At 42.5% G+C, this 16,867-nt stretch overlaps 1 protein-coding gene across 1 annotated transcript in view; it reads left to right on the top strand.

Annotated features, from left to right (window-relative positions):
• The window catches only part of LOC122945468 (kinesin-like protein KIF19), a 61,463-nt gene that overhangs the window by 16,935 nt on the left and 27,661 nt on the right, over positions 1 to 16,867 (top strand). Inside the window, exons 6-7 of the mRNA XM_044304535.1 lie at positions 278 to 409; positions 16,299 to 16,487. Coding sequence (XP_044160470.1) covers positions 278 to 409; positions 16,299 to 16,487 — 321 coding nt within the window. The remainder of the gene's footprint in view (positions 1 to 277; positions 410 to 16,298; positions 16,488 to 16,867) is intronic.

Raw genomic sequence — 16,867 nt, 5'->3', positions numbered from 1 at the left:
CGCGCGGAATACTCGCTCGTGTGAAAGGGGCCTAACAGTTTACTATCCAGAGCTGCTGGCAGTTACTAGAAACCATCAACAAGCTGGCTGACATGCACACCTTTAAGAGTTTCGCTGAGCTCTTAGTTCTTCTTACACCGGATTACTCTTCAGTGTTTTGGGGGTTTTCATTTGCTTTTCTTATAACACCAGAAGAGACATTTCCGTCCCCTCCTCTGAATGTGTAATGTAGGCTAAGCTTCAGTCAGTGACTGATGTGGTCTCTTCCAACCTACAGATCTACAATGAGTTAATCCGCGACCTGTTAAACCCTTCGTCTGGGTTTCTGGAGCTAAGAGATGACGCTAAAGGAAATGTGCAGATTGCCGGGATTATGGAATTCTTCACGAACAACGCTGAAGAGGTGAATATTAAAACACAATAAAAGCAAAACATGTTGTGTTCATATTTGACCACCAGATGGCGCTGCCTGCCAAGAAACCTCTAACAGAAGGAGTGCTGAGTCTAGGGCCTCATCTGCATATGAACCACAAATTATGGCTCTGCAAAACGCGGATACTGGCCGTGTGCGCTCCGCATTTTGCGGATTGAACGTCTGGCCGTATGATAGAAATGCCTATGCAAAATGGACAAGAATAGGACATGTTCCATTTTTTTTTTTGCAGTGTCACAGAACGGACATTAGGATGCGGACATCACACGGTGTGCTGTCTGCATCTTTTACAGCCCCACTGAAATGGATAGGTCCACATCCGATCCGCAGATGCAGACTGAAAAAAATGTTGTATATGCATGAGGCCTAAATCTGTACTTGCCAACCTATGGCTCTTCAGCTGCTGCTAAAGTACAACTCCCAGCATGCTGCGTGTCAGGATCTATTAAAACCAGCTGCTAATATGATGCACGCCACAGCACTGAGTTGCACAATACGGCGCGCGGGAGACATGTGGCATTACATGCACGAAATCCAGGGACTAACAATGAATAAGGCTGAAGAAATTGCCTCCCTTGATAACATCTTAAAGAGGACATGTCCCCTCTCCTGACACGCCTGTAATAACTATTCTGCAGCATCTATTCTTATGACTTTATGTTGTGCCGTTCCTTTATTATTCCTGCTAGAAGTTAGGAATTATGAGCAGTTTGCATTGAAGGTCCAGATGGGTGTTACCAGTTAGGGGTGTGTCCCTGCAGAGTCTCACCTGATCCAGTCAGTGCTGCCATTGTCAGTCTGTGCAGGTACACCCCTCCCAACTGGTTACCTCCTCTCTGTACCCTTACTGCAGACTGCTAGCAATTCATTCATGACTTCTAGTAGTAATAATAAAGGAATGGCACAACATAGAGACATAAGAATAAATGCTCCAGAATTGTTATTACATGGGGGATGCATGGAGCTATTAAAACAGACATGTCAGGAGAGGGGACAGCTCCTCTTTAACCCTTTCCCAACCAGCGCCGTAATAGTACGGCGCTGACTGGGTCTTTAAAGATGGCACCCGCTCCTGAGATGTCCACAATCGGCAGTAATGCTGATCATGGACATTTAACCCCTCAGATGCAGTGGTCAATCCTGAAACGTGCATGAAACACCGGAAGCACGTGCTTCCAGCAAGGCTGGATTAAGTGCATGATAGGCCCGGGGCTGTCGTAAGTGCCACAGTCTCTTCCTAGGCCATATGACATCACATTCATCGTTCACATGGTCTAGGTGCAGCTCTGTCCCATCTGAGTGATTGGGGCTGAGCTGTAATACCAAGCGCAGTGCTATCAAATGGACAGAGCTGTGCTTGGTAAGGAGCAAAGAGGCTGCGGCGCTCACTGGGACCAGGGCCGTCTTTGCCGCAGGGCAAAAGGGGCAGCTGCCCCGGGCCCAGATGCTCCTGGGGGACCAAGGCAGCTCCGTTTCCCGACTCCCACATTTACTTGTTGCCTATGCGAGCGAGCGGCGTGTGGCTCGCTGCTCGCATTAGTGAAGGACTTGTCTGTCAATTACTTACTGCCGTCTGCCGGCCAGTGCCATGCTAGCTCCTCCTCCCGACCTCCGACCTGGGCCTGCCCTTGCGTCCCTACGGTACGTACGCTGCCTCTCTCTGAGCCACATTCTCCCGCTGCTGCCAGCCTCATCCCTCAAGTTCCGACCTCAACTTGCAAAGGCGGCTGTGTTACAGAGGAGACACCCAGCCCATCACCACCACCATCAGCCCCCGGCCAATCCAGCTGGTTAAAAGTAAGGGTGTATGTAAGGGTTAACAGTATTATGGCCTGTGATAATAGTAGACCACTGCCATGGGCGATTTAGGAGATAATGTTACTGTGTATTCATGGATGTGGATGTTTAATACAGATAATATAATTAGATATTATTTGATGAGCAATGTTTTATGGTTAGAAATGTGTAGTGCAGCTTCTGCAATATCCAGATAGAGAGTTAATTCACCAGTGATGTGTAAGCATATGCCAGTCTATGTAATGTAGGGGTTCAACATCAGTGATGCCATCAGCAGAATACAGGCCTCCATTTACAGCTGCTTGTTAGGACACAGGCTGCAGAGAAGCCTGTTCCCTATCTGAAAGATCACCCCACGAAGCCAGGGTCAGGACCGAAGCTTGGGATGAGTCTGGTTATTTCCTTAGGTACCACATACTAGGGGGTGACTTTAAAAGGGACCCAATCCTGGGATACCCCTTTAATGTCCTGCTGCCTGGACCAGTATCTGTACATGTATGTATGGCATAATTAATAGAATGACACATCACACATGACATGACATGAATGACACAGGTCTTTACCAGGCTGCCTGGTAAAGACCTGTGTCACTCATGTCATGTTATGTGTGATGTCATTCCATTAATTATGCCATACATACGTGTACAGATACTGGTCCTGTACTCCTGTGAGGCTGCAAGCCAGGGGTGTGGTGTGGACCCACTCCTGAGACTGCATGTGCTTACAGTCCCTAAATAAATAATACTGCAGTGATTAGCAACCGTATGACAGGTGTTTATCACCGATCCTCAGGATGACCGTCGCTTGGAAGAGCTTAAAGTGTAACTGCCATTTCATTATTTATTTTTGCTAAAGTATAGGGCAAGTGATAGGTAACATTTTTAGAATATAGTTTATTTAGCCAAAACGTTTAATTGTAGTAGAAAACTGTGGCTGAAATGGCCCTTAGCAGCGCTCTCTGAAATTAGCGTTGCTAACGGCCAACCGTCTTCTATTTGAAAAGGGGAGACGGGCTGTGCGGGAGCTGTGCTTCTGCCTCCCGTGCTCGGGTACACTAACTAACTAACCTGCCTTCCCTGTGATAATCACTCATGAAGACGGATGGACCTTAGCATTTCAGAGAGCGCTGCTAAGGGCCATCTCAGCCACAGTTTTCTACTAAAATTAAACGTTTTGGCTAAATAAACTATATTCTAAAAATATTGCCTATCACTTGCCCTACACTTTAGCAAAAAAATAATAATTAAATGGCAGTTACACTTTAAATAGAGGTTGGGTAAAGCATGCTTCCTGCACCTTCATTTAAATGCCATGATGCTGATGGAAACACATAGGGCCCTGAAAGGGTGAATAGTTAAATCACTGGAGAGCTAGGACAGGATCCAGGGGGCCCAAGGAAATTCTTGCCCAGGGTCCAATCAATATTAAAGACGGCCCTGACTGGGACATCGCGGTCTCCTCAAACAGCTGATTGGTGGGGGTGCTTTCATTAAGTAATGTGCCTCCACACTGCCCCCCATTAATTTATTTCCCCCCAATTAAGTAATTTGCCCCCACACTGCCCTTCACTAAGTAATGTGCCCCCACACTGCCCCCCCATTAAGTAATTTGCCCCCACACTGCCCCCAATTAAGTAATTTGCCCCCATGGAAACATTTGCCCCCACTGTCCCTGTAGTAATATGTCCTCCTCTGCCCCCCCCCAAAGTTGGCACACAAAAAAAAGGCTAATACTTACCTGTGTCCAGAATGGTCAGGCAGGCGCGGGTACGTCAAAGCACTGCGCGTGCCCCAATCTAGGCGCGCGATGACATCATTACGCACGCCATGTGGCAGGCACAGAACTATGAAGTGCCTTTTGCGCTTTGGCATTAGAAGAATTTTGATATCTCTGACTTTTAGTCTAACCAGACTGTCTATTACTCTGTAATTCTTCTAAGCGCCGTTCTATGGAAACAGTAGGTTTAAAGAGCAGACCAAATGCTTGAAATAACTTCTTTATTAACTTCAACATTTCTTCATATATAACAGTGCCGCCTCCACAGCAGATAGTCCATGTACATAACACGTGTTGAAAAGATATCACAAAATGGCGGTATGCATAAGATGGGGGTTCAACTGTTCAATCTTTTCATTCAACATAAAATGGTGGATATATTTATCTCTTGAGTATCTGTACTCTCTCTTTAAGATCTCTTTATGATCTCTCTGAGAGGTATATCTGAGGTTAACTAATAGTTCACTTGCTCAAGTTGGTTTGCAGTTTGCTCTATTCAATTGCTTATGATCTGGTATGAACAGTTCGCATTTGTATGCAATTTGTTTGTTTGCAATTTGAATTTGTATGTGAACTTTGTAGTTTGCAATTGGTGGAACTGTAAGTAAACACACATATAACTAGTTCAGTATACAGTTCTAATCACTATGATAACAGTAGGAACATTATATCACTGTTTTAAATACTTATTTTGGCCTCTCTTCTTCCATAAAACACAGTTCTTAGTGGAGTGAATGTCTGTGAATAATCTGTGAATAATGATTCTAGCAGCTCCTGCTAGGGAATTTCTCACACAGGCTGTGTGTGAGGCTGGCTGTGATTGGCCAAGACTCCTGCTGTGTGTGAGGCTGGCTGTGATTGGTCTAGACTCCTTCCCAGCAACAACAGTTTAACTCTATGCTTCCTGTTGTTTCTGCTGTGTCGTTGAGCTTCCCTCACATCCATATAATGAATCTTAAAGGCATATTATCTTTTCTGCTTCTGTGAATACAATATATATAACAGTTATATGACATCCAAACATGAAGTCACTGTAAATAACTCTGCTTTTGTTTTTAACACACAAACATAGGAACTGTATTAAGGTTATTGGCAGGTCTAGCTGTATAAACACATAAGCTATACTAGCAACCTAGGACAGGTCTTAGCTGGCCAGCTACACTCCCACCAAAATTGCCTAAAATTCTATGTTCTCAGTAGTAGGAATTAAACATGAATTTAAGGAATTTCCATCATGTTCTCAACTCTCAAGTGTCTTTTATAACTTTTAAGTAGAACAACTAACTTCTGTATAGGACGTTCCAACTTGAGTGGAGTAGTGAGACGTTTTCCCTTTTTATCAAGTTTTGGTTCTCCTTTTTGTAACAACACTCTTCTTACTAGTTTGTCTTCATCCTTTTGAACTTCTAGAACTTTGGCCAATTTCCATTTACTTCTAGGTAAATCTTCTTCCTTTACTAACACTATGTCACCAACGTGGACATTTCTTCTGGGTGTTTGCCATTTACTTCTTAGCATCAGATTGGCTAACTACTCTTTCCTCCATCTACTCCAAAACTGATCTTATAGATATTGAACTCGTCGCCATCTCCTTTTGGCATATAAATCCTCTTTGGTGAGCTTGCCAGGTGGTGGCTGTATGTAGTAGATGGTTGGGAGTTAAAGGGTCCAAACTTGTTGGAACGTTGATGTTATCAACTATAAGTGGACGACTGTTAACAATAGACATTGCTTAATAGAATAGGGTCCTAAGTGGAGCATCATCCATTCTTCCGGCGTTCTTTTTCAACACTGAACTTAACACATTTCTGACACTTCTGATTTGTCTTTCCCAAACTCCTGTATGGCTTGCATGTGGAGCATTCATATAAAAATCACATTCGTTCTTTAACAAATACTTAGTTACTTTTTGTTTATCAATCTCTTTTAGAGCTTTTTTCAATAAATTCTTTGCTCCGACAAACAAAATTAGATCCTTGGTCAGATCTAAGCTGTCTGACAGTACCTCTAATGGCTATGAAAGATCTCAAGGTGTTGATGAATGCGTCAGTTGACATATCTTCTAACATTTCCAGGTGAATTGCTCTGGAGCTCAGACATGTAAATATTAGTCCATATCTTTTGTACTCCTTGTGGTTTTGTTTGGTGATGAATGGGCCAAAACAATCCATTCCACTATAAAGAAATGGTGGTGATGGGTTTACACGATCTGCCGGTAAATCTGCCATTCTTTGTTCTTCAGTAGGTCTACGTGCCTTTCTGCAGACTACACATTTACTTATATACTTTGCTATAACTTTGCTTCCTTTCACTATCCAGTAGCCACCTTCTCTCAAACAGCTTTGGGTAAAGCTTCTTCCTTGATGCGCAAATTTTTTTATTGGTGGTGATCAATACATAATCTTGTGAAGGTAGAGTTTTTAGGTAGAATTGCTGGATGCTTCACTTTGCTAGGTAACGATGCATTTTCCAGTCTCCCTCCCACCTTCAGTATACTATCCTGCAGAATAAGATTAAGCTTGTACAATGGGTGGTTGTTTGGAAGCCTTTTAGGTTCTTGACTAAGTCCCTTCAACTCTTCACTGTAGAATCTCTGTTGAAAAAGTCTTATGACTGTTTCTTCAGCTTTCATTCTTTCTTCTACATTTAACAATTCCTTCTTTCTTCTACATTCAACAATTCCTTCTTTCTGATTCCCTTTGCCAAATGTTGAATTCGAGCTACTACATTTATGACTATATTCCATTTTGAACATCTGGCTAGTCTTTCAAGTATGTCATCTTGACACTTGGCAGCAATGCTCAATGTTTGTACGACTTTTACTTCTGGATCACCCATAGGCAATTCTGTGTAACCCTAAAGGAACTCTGGGCCTGTGAACCAATTTAAATTTTTCTATTCTGTTACATTCAGGCCTCTAGAAGCATGATCTGCTGTTATGCTTTGTGTCAATGTGATGCCAATGTTCTGGATTTGTTATTTCCTGAATTTTCTCAACTCTGTTGGCGACAAAGATATGGAATCTTCGAGCTTCGTTGTTTATGTATCCTAGGACAACTTGTGAGTCTGTCCAAAAATATTCTTCATCTATTTTCAATTCCAATTATTCTCTCAGAAACTTGCTTACTGATGCTGAAACTATGGCTGCTGTCAGTTTAAGTCTTCTGGTACCATTCTTGTATTGTCTGAATACTGGTAGGTACAACTCTGGCCTTCCCCATAACTAGGGAACAGTGTATCCTTTCTTCTCCTATTACTCTGATGTAGGAGCACTGACCATAACCATAACTACTGGCATCTTAATAGTGATGAAGTTCAATTTTCTTGTACTTTCCGAAATCATGAGGTACAAAACATCTGGATATCCGAACTTCTCTCAAGTTTTGCAAGTCTCTAATCCAACTCTCCCACCTTGGCCTCAAATTTTCAGGTATGGTCTCGTCTCATCCCAACTTCTGTCTGCATAATTCTTGTAGTATTTATTTTGCTCTGAGGATTACTGGGGCCAAGAATTCCAATGGATCAAATATAGAAGCCACTGCGGAAAAAATGGTACGTCTAGTTGCAGTTTTCTCTACAATAGATACTTCAAAGAAGAACTTGTTATTTTCTACATTCCATCCCAATCCAAGTATGTTTTGAACTGGAAGATGATCATAATTGAGATCTACATTCTTCATTGTTGATTCAGGTTCAGAGTCACTGATGGATTCCCGTACCTCTCTGTTGTTTAAGATAAATTTATGAAGGCGCAGGTTTCCTCTTGCGCATAACTCTTGGCTTTTTTTCACTAGTTTGATTGCAGATTCTGTGGACTCTAGACTTATAAGACCATCATCTACATAAAAGTTTTTCTTCAGAAAATTTGCTGCTGATGCGCAAACCTTTTCATTCTGATTGGCCAGGTACTTTATACCATAATTGGCGCAACCTGGAGACGATGCTGCTCCAAACAAGTGTACTTTCATTCTGTATTCTGCTGGCTCTGAATCTGTATCTCCATCCTCCCACCATAGAAACCTCATCAAGTCTCTATCTTCATTCTTCACATGAAACTTGTGGAACATCTTTTCAACTTCACACATGACTGCTACGGGATACTCTCTGAATCTACAGAGTACTCCAGGCGGAGTGTTTGTAAGATCTGGTCCTTTTAGTAGATGATCGTTCAATGCAACACCATCATACTTTGCTGAGCAATCAAATACTACTCTAATCTTATCTGGTTTCTTTGAGTGGTAGACACCTTGATGTGGGATGTACCACACTTCTCCTTCTTTAGGTTGGTTGTTAACTTTCTCTGCATGTCCTTCTTCAAGGATGCCTTCCATGAATTTCAAATAATCATTCTTCTGTTTGGGATCTCTTACCATCCTTTTCTTCAAACATTTCAATCTTGCTAGGGCAAGATTTCTGTTATTTGGCAGACAAGGTAGTTCTCTAAAAAGGTAAGGGCATTTCAAGATGACCTTGTTGATTCTGCTGAATACTTTCTTCTAGAGTGTGTATGAACTTTATGTCTTCTTGGGATACACTCTTTTCTTTAGAACTTATGTCTGCAAAGTCAGATTCAAGCATCTTGATTACTTTTGCTGGACTTACAGTTGGTAACTTTTAGACAGATATTCCAAGACACAATCCTGTCATCTTTCTTGAGTTTGCGATCTGCTGTTTTCCTCCAACAACACCCCATCCTAGATCAGTTTGAACAGCGTAGGGTTCACCCTTTCCTCCTGTGATTACCTTTCGTGGTACCAAGGCTTCGGGACAATCATAACCTATCAAGAGTCCAACACCAAACTCCTTCAGCGGGGACATTTCATGAGATATGACAGATAGGTGCTCCCACTTATTTTCTGTTTCACAGGTAGGTATGCGTTCTCGATCTATAGGTCTCGATCTATAGATCTCGAGGTATATCGTCTTTTGTATAAGCTGGAGGTAGATCTAATGTGAAGTTTAAATGAAGTCCTCTAACTCTCAGTCTCACTAATGTGTCTCTCCCCGTCATTGTGGTGAGTTTGAGCTTCACTGGTTCTGTAGCCACTTGTAATTTCTTGCAGATTTCTTGATCAATGAAGGTGACATCACTCTGGGCATCCAGTAGTGCATAAGCATATACCTTCTTGTTCCTCCTTTTAGGATTTGAAATGCACACTGGTACAACCATTGATGTGCCGTTGCCTTCTCCTTCCCTCACTCTGCAAGAGAATACCGATACTTTCTTTTCTTCCTGAGTATCTTTAGGTATTGAGGATTTATCTTTCTTTGGACGTTCTTAATGTAGTGGTGTAGGATGGCGTCCTTTGCAAACGCTGCATGTGGCCTTTTTCTTACACTCCTTAGTAACATAGCCTTTTCTTAGACAACCGAAACACAGTTGGTTCTCAAGTACAAACCTTTTCTTTTCATCTGGGGACTTCTCCTTCAATTGTTGGCACTTGTGTATGAAGCGATTCTCTCCACAGAACAAACATTTGAAGGTAGTCTGAAGATTTGTTGGTTCTGTCTCTCTACTAATACCAGTAGTGACTTTTGTCATAAATTCTTGCAATCACCAACTTGCTCTCGTATGTAGGTATCTGGACCTATAGCTGCTGTGTTGGTTGCAAAGCTAGTTGCTCTTGCACGTGTTATCTCTCTTGCAGGCCTTTCTTCTAAGGATTTTAAGACGTAAGATGATGTTACTGGATGACGAACTCAGAGAACTCTTTAAAACTTGGGAAGTTCTTGCCTAGCGATTCCATCTAGAAGCCACTTCTTCAGGTAGCTTGGTTAGCATCCTGTGGTTTTCTAGATAGTCATTCAGTACTTCTAGACCTTGAACATGTGGGATGGCATTGCTGCATGCTTGCAGGAAGTCACCATACTCTTGGAGTCTGAAGTGTTCTTTAGGACCTATTTAGGCCAGTTATTCAATTTCTCTCTAAAAGCTCTTTGTACTAAGAAAGGATGACCATATCTTGCATTTAATTTTTTCCAAGCTTGCGTTCTATAGAAGTTACCTTCAAGAAATTTCTTTGCTTCCCCACCAACATATCTCTGAAGGTAGAATAACTTGTCGACTGGACTGAAGCAATGATGCTCAGTGATCATTTCAAAACTTGCCTTCCTCTCTATAAACTTCAGTACGTCTCCTGAAAATACAGTAGGTTCCGGAACGGGAAGTCTAGCTAGGACTGTTCTCTGTGGTCTTGCTGGGACAATGGTTGTAACATTCTCCTGAGCATTGCCGTGGCATCTAGGAATAGAATCATCCGGTTCTATTTTCTCACTTAGTTCTGTATTAGGTGAGTCTCTTTCTTTATCTTTTCCGGTAGAGATAAAGGGTAAATCCATACACCTTTTTCCTAACACTGGACTAGGCCTCTCTTTGTCTTTCTGAGCAGGGATGGAAGGATAATGACTTATTTCCTCACTAAGGCTACTTTCACACTTGCGGCAGTGTGATCCGGCGGGCAGTTCCGTCGTCGGAACTGGCCGCCGGATCCGCCGATCTGCCACTGACTGAAAGCATTTGTGAGACGGATCCGGATGCGGATCCGTCTCACAAATGCATTGCAAGGACGGATCCGTCTCTCCGCTTGTCATGCGGACCGACGGATCAGTCTTGTACATTTTTCTCATTTTTACCGATCTGCGCATGCCGGAACGACGGATCCGGCATTCCGGTATTCTGAATGCCGGATCCGGCGCTAATACATTCCTATGGGAAAAAATGCCGGATCCGGCGTTCAGGCAAGTCTTCAGTTTTTTTCGCCGGAGAGAAAACCGTAGCATGCTACGGTTTTCTCTTTTGCCTGATCAGTCAAAACGACTGAACTGAAGACATCCTGATGCAAACTGAACGGATTACTCTCCATTCAGAATGCATGGGGATAAAACTGATCAGTTCTTTTCCGGTATAGAGCCCCTGTGACGGAACTCTATGCCGGAAAAGAAAAACGCAAGTGTGAAAGTACCCTTAGTGGTGGAGATTTCCTTCCATTCTCCTGGGAGTATGTATGTAAAATAACTGTGGAGCCCCAGTTATGGGTCTTTAACACAGTGAAAGCCAGATATCCCTCAAAGGAAGGAAAACCGAGCAAAGGGGTGTCCCCATTACAGAGATCATCAAATCCACCATATTAAGTGGCCCCTACATCGAGATCCCACTCTTTTACATGCTTCAAGGATGTGACAGGGAAGACCTAAGCCAGTTATCCATCCACAGACAGCTGTTTCGGGGTGTTGCCCCTCATCAGTGTGGCGTAGGATTCTGGCTAACTGGGAGCAATGCCTTGGAGACTACGCAAACAAAACAATAGCTGATCTTAGGAAGACCACCTACAGAAAACAATGTGGAGCCTTATTTAAGAGTCACAACACAGGAATCCAAAGTGTAAAGCTCCATGGGAAACAGTAATCTGAGGGATATCTGGCTTTCACTGTGTTGAAGACCCATAACTGGGGCTCCACAGTTATTTTGCATATTACTGTTTCCCAGGGAGCTTTGCACTTTGGATTGCTGTGTTGAGACTCTTAAAAAAGGCTCCACAGTGTTTTCTGTAGCTGGTCTCCCTAAGATCAGCTATTGTTTTGTTTGAGTCCTGGGAGTATGTAGGAAAGTAGGAGTCTGCTTCCTCACTTAGTACAGATTTGAACCTATGATTACTCTGATTCATATCCTCTTCGTGTACTCTGAGTCTGGCTTCTATGATCTTAACTTCTTTTTGCTTTTCCAGACTTTTCAATTCAGCTTCCATTTGATGGCGCTGTGCCTCCATTTCAGCTTACATTTGATGGCGCTGAGCTTCCATTTGACAGCGCTGTGCCTCGATGGCAGCTTCCATTTTTATTTCTGCTCTCTTCACAACAAGTTGTTCAGCTAATTCCTTTCTTTTGGCTGAAATATTTGAGGACTCTGATATATGGGTGGCACTTCGGCTAGTGAAGGAAGTCACACTTTAGATTGTGGTCCCCCCTAAGGACCTAGCATAGTCTCTCATTAAAAGCTCATTCATTCTACTTCTTGCTTTAACTTCATCATAATTAGCTGCAGATGAAAGTTCTCTCACGAGCCTTACCAAATCTTTAGTGACTGCAGTACATATGTCCATGTTCCTTACAATATCCTGGGAAGGTGTCGTAAACGACCACAGGTTGACATATGCTGCCATACGCTCTGATTCAGACTCTTCTACCATATCACTCAAGTTCCCTTTTATACTTTCTTGCTTTAGCTTTCTACGAATGTCTTTAATGTATAATTTCCACTTATCATACATTCTGGCGAACTTTTTCTCTTTTAATGCTGCTTCTTGCTCCCAATTTTTCAGCATCTTTGAGGTCGGTATTCTGGCACGTGATGAACGTCTTAGTTCATCTGCTTGGGCTATATTTGTTTGAGGCAAGACTAATGCTGCATCAGACTCTTCTACCTCAGACAGGTTCACTTGCTCTTCAACTTCTACTCTATATGTGATCAGGGGGAGAACAGAACTGGATCGCACATCCACAATGCTATGCTTTGATCTAACTCGCTTCTCAGCGCTATAATAAAGTGTACAGCCCCCCATACTGTATGCTGGCTGCAGTACGTGGTCTCTCCGTGGATAACGATGCGGGCACTCTAGCTCTGGACTTTGGCCTCCCACCATGCGTCTCTTTCTTTCTCTAGGGATCGCAGGAGGGTTGGCGCTCTTTCTCTGACTATTTTGCCTTTGCCGTTCTGCCACTTTAAGAGTCGGCTGCAGTTTGACTAATGCACACGTTCTATGGCCTCTATGGTAGCTCCGCTGAGGTGTCTTTGCTTGCTCACTCAGAGAGCAGTTGCTGCGCGGCGGTATATGCTGGTGCTCCGCTGCTCTAATGCGCTCTTTACTGTGCAAGTTGAGGAGCACTATCACTTCGCCCTCTGAGGGTAATAGTTCCACTGTGGCAGGTACAGCACTATGAAGTGTCTTTTATGCTGTGGCATTAGAAGAATTTTGATATCTCCGACTTTTAGTCCAACCAGATTGTCTATTACTCTGTAATTCTTCTAGCGCCGATCTATGGAAACAGTAGGTTTAAAGAGCACACCAAATGCTTGAAATAACTTCTTTATTAACTTCAACTTTTCTTCATACATAACACTGCCGCCTCCGCAGCAGATAGTCCATGTACATAACACGTGTTGAAAAGATATCACAAAATGGTGGCATGCATAAGATGGTGGTTCAACTGTTCAATCTTGTCATTCAACATACAATGATAGATATATTTCTCTCTTCAGTATCTGTACGCTCACTTTAAATTATTTAAGCACTTTATGATCTCTCTGAGAGGTATATCTGAGGTTAACCAATAGATTACTTGCTCAAGTTGGTTTGCAGTTTGCTCTATACGATTGCTTATTATCTGGTTCGCATTTGTATGCAATTTATTTGGTTGTTTGCTATTTGAATTTGTATGTGAACTTTGTAGTTTGCAATTGGTGGAACTGTAAGTAAACACACATATAACTGGTTCAGTATACAGTTGTAATCACCATATTAACAGTAGGAACATTATATAACTGTTTTAAATAGCTATTTTACATTAAACACAGCCCTTAGTTGAGTGAATGTCTGTTCAGCTTCTCTCTCTGGTGAATATTAATTTCTAGCAGCTCCTGCTAGGGAATTTCCCACACAGGCTGTGTGTGAGGCTGGCTGTAATTGGCCAAGACTCCTGCTGTGTGTGAGGCTGGCTGTGATTGGTCTAGACTCCTGCCCAGCAACAACAGTTTAACTCTATACTTCCTGTTGTTTCTGCTGTGTCATTGAGCTTACCTCACATCCATATAATGAATCTTAAAGGCATATTATCTTTTCTGCTTCTGTGAACACAATATATATATAACAGTTATATGACATCCAAACATGTAAATAACTCTGCTTTTGTCTTTAACACACAAACATAGGAACTGTATTAAGATTATTTGCAGGTCTAGCTGTATAAACATATAAGCTATATTAGCAACCTAGGACAGGTCTTAGCTGGCCAGCTTTACGCCGCGCGATGACGTCACCACGCACACCGGGCTTCTACCACCACATAGGCCTCAGGCCTACTAGGCTTGAAGCCTATGGCGGTGATAGGCGTCGGGGCAGGGAACTATGCGCTCCTGTGCCCCGCTGTAGTTTATGGGCCCCAAACGCCCCAATTATAATGCGCCACTGGTTTCCGGTGATGCTCTGGCTCCCCCGTGTAGTGATCAGAGGAGCCGGAGCTTGTGTGCAGCAACCCCAGTCTTTGTGAATGACAGGAGGCTGTTGCATAGTATTTCCTATGAAGCCCTGGCCTGTAATAGGGCTCCATAGGAAACTAGCAATTTTCTCATAGTGCATTGGGGTCTATGAGAGTAGCAATCTAATGATTGCTTGTTATAGTTCCCTATGTGAACTATAGAAAAGTGTAAAAAAAAATAAAAAATGTTTTAAAAATAAAAAATGTCAAATCACCCCCTTTTTCCCCCCAAAAAAATATAAATAAATAAATAAATAAATTTAAAATACACATAATGGGTGTCGCCATGTGCAAAAATGTCCATAGTATAAAAATATATTCCCCATATGGCAAACAGCAAAATGGAAAAAAGCGTCAAAATGGCCGATTTGCCAGTTTTTGTCGCTTTATTTTGTACAAAAAAATTAAATCAAAAATTATCAAAAAGTCATACACACTCCAGAATGGTATCAATGGAAAGTTCAGATCGCCCCGCAAAAAAATGAACCACACACACATAATTGCAAAAAAGTTATAGGGGTCAAAATATGGCGATGAAAAAATAAAACAGATTTTTTTCCCACTTTTTTATTATTTTATCTCTATCAAATCGCAAGAAAAAGTATACATATGAGGTATCGCCGGATTCGTACTGACCTGTAGAGTAAAAGTAAGTTGGAATTTTTTTCCCGCTTCCCACTACATCATATGCAATATGGTGGCGTTGGAAAGTACAACTTGTCTTTTAAAAAACAAGCCCTCATATGGCTTGTGAACATACAAATAAAAAAAGTTATGGCTTTGGGAAGGCATGGAGCGCAAAAAGAAAACGCAAAACACAAAAAAACCTCCGGGGTAGAAAGGGTTAAGGATTTTCCATGTATGCACTTGTCTGCTGATAGCACTCTCCGATGCTTGTTTGTGACTGACCTGAATATGGAGAGATATGGCCATATGGTGAGCATCTGTCTTCCCTGGAGTAGTGATCCAATGAGAACTGTCTGTCCATTAAGTGATGACATCATCAGGCTCAGAAATTTCTGCTTCCTTTCACTTCAAGTATATACAGATCTTATGTGTTCCCCAAAGAAACTCACAATAGTAAAAAAAAAAAAAAGGCCAGTCCCCTACCACTTCCCATTCCGTCGCTAAGCCAGTGTCACCGCTGAGCCAGAAAGGCTAGTGGTCACTTCCTGTTTGTTGAGATGGACCTGGAAATGGAAGTGCAGACTGGGAAGCATTAGAACCGCAACGGCAGGGGATCGGTAAGGTGAGTAACAGTAGCAGCACTTTTTTTTTTTTTTTTTTTAAATGTAAAGTTTTTACCGGGCAGACATCCCTTTAATATTCTATGTAGTGCTATGCCTGGGGGAAAGAGGGGGTGTCCGATGACACTTGTTCCATCTCCCATATATATCCTCCGTGCAAAAATGGCCACTGTGGTCCCAATAATTTGCTTTACAGAAGCCTCATGGTCGTAAGAAACTTTAGCCAGAAAATGCAAAAGTGCTCAGCCTTTATAGCAATTTTTAGCCAGAAAATGACTTATTGGCCCACATTTATCAAGCCCCCAAAAAATAGCAAATTTTGGCTCAATTCCCGCTTGTGCAAGAATTGGTGACTTTTTGGGGGCTTTTCACCCTGCTTGGCACCTTTCCGAAAAGTGGGTGATGTGGCTGCCCTGGCACATTTATTAGAATTTCCAGTAAACTGCCATAGATATCAGTTCTGGCGAAGGCGACCCGGGACGCGCCACAATTTCTAAGCGCCGTGCAGCTCTCAATGATTGTGGTGCATCAGAGATTAAAGATCGCTGTACAAAATACTGATCTGAATACATTGCTTAATACATTTCCTTTTATGGGAGAGTGTCATGGGCAGTATCTATTGTGCAGGGAGGGGGAGGAGCTGGGCCAATGTCAATGGAGGATCTTTCTCCAGCTTTATAATAGAACTGTAATTCTGCCCTCTGATAATAAGATGACTGCTGAAAAGTGACAGGAAGGGTAGGTTGCCAAATGTGCACTTACCACTATGCTACTCTTCCTTTCACAGTCCATACATGCTGCTAAAAAAGGGAAACAGACATCGGACGCAAGAACCTACTGCCGCTAACAAGACCTCTTCCCGATCCCATGCAGTGCTGCAGGTCACTGTGAAGCACAGGAGCAAATCACACAATGTCCAAGATGTGCTGAGGATCGGAAAGCTGTACATGATTGATCTGGCGGGGTCAGAGAGAGCGGCGCAGGTACTGGCTTCTGTTTATAAGATCTAGTGGTGTAGGTTTACTTTTTGAGTCTTTAAATGGTTGTCTCATAAAGCATTTCCACATTTTTTTAACCAGCACCTGGATATGAATACTTTTGTAATTGCATGTAATTAATAATTTAGCATAGCCACTGAGTTATTCAATAAAATGTATCTGTATAGCGCCACCTGCGGTTTGTTCTTTTTCTTTTTTTTTTTGTCCGTTTGTCCGTCTCACTGAGCTGGTCGCACGTGCTCAGTTTAAATCTTCCACTGCCACCAGCCATATGTTCTGTTAGAAGCTGTGGTAGTTACAGGGATAGAACTGCAGCAGAAAGGACACAACCCATGAGCTGTCAGCTTTATATACATCTAGCAGAG

The sequence above is a fragment of the Bufo gargarizans genome, chromosome 8 (genome assembly GCF_014858855.1).
Source record: "Bufo gargarizans isolate SCDJY-AF-19 chromosome 8, ASM1485885v1, whole genome shotgun sequence".
NCBI lineage: Eukaryota > Metazoa > Chordata > Amphibia > Anura > Bufonidae > Bufo > Bufo gargarizans.
This window is presented reverse-complemented; position numbering and strand designations above follow the sequence as displayed.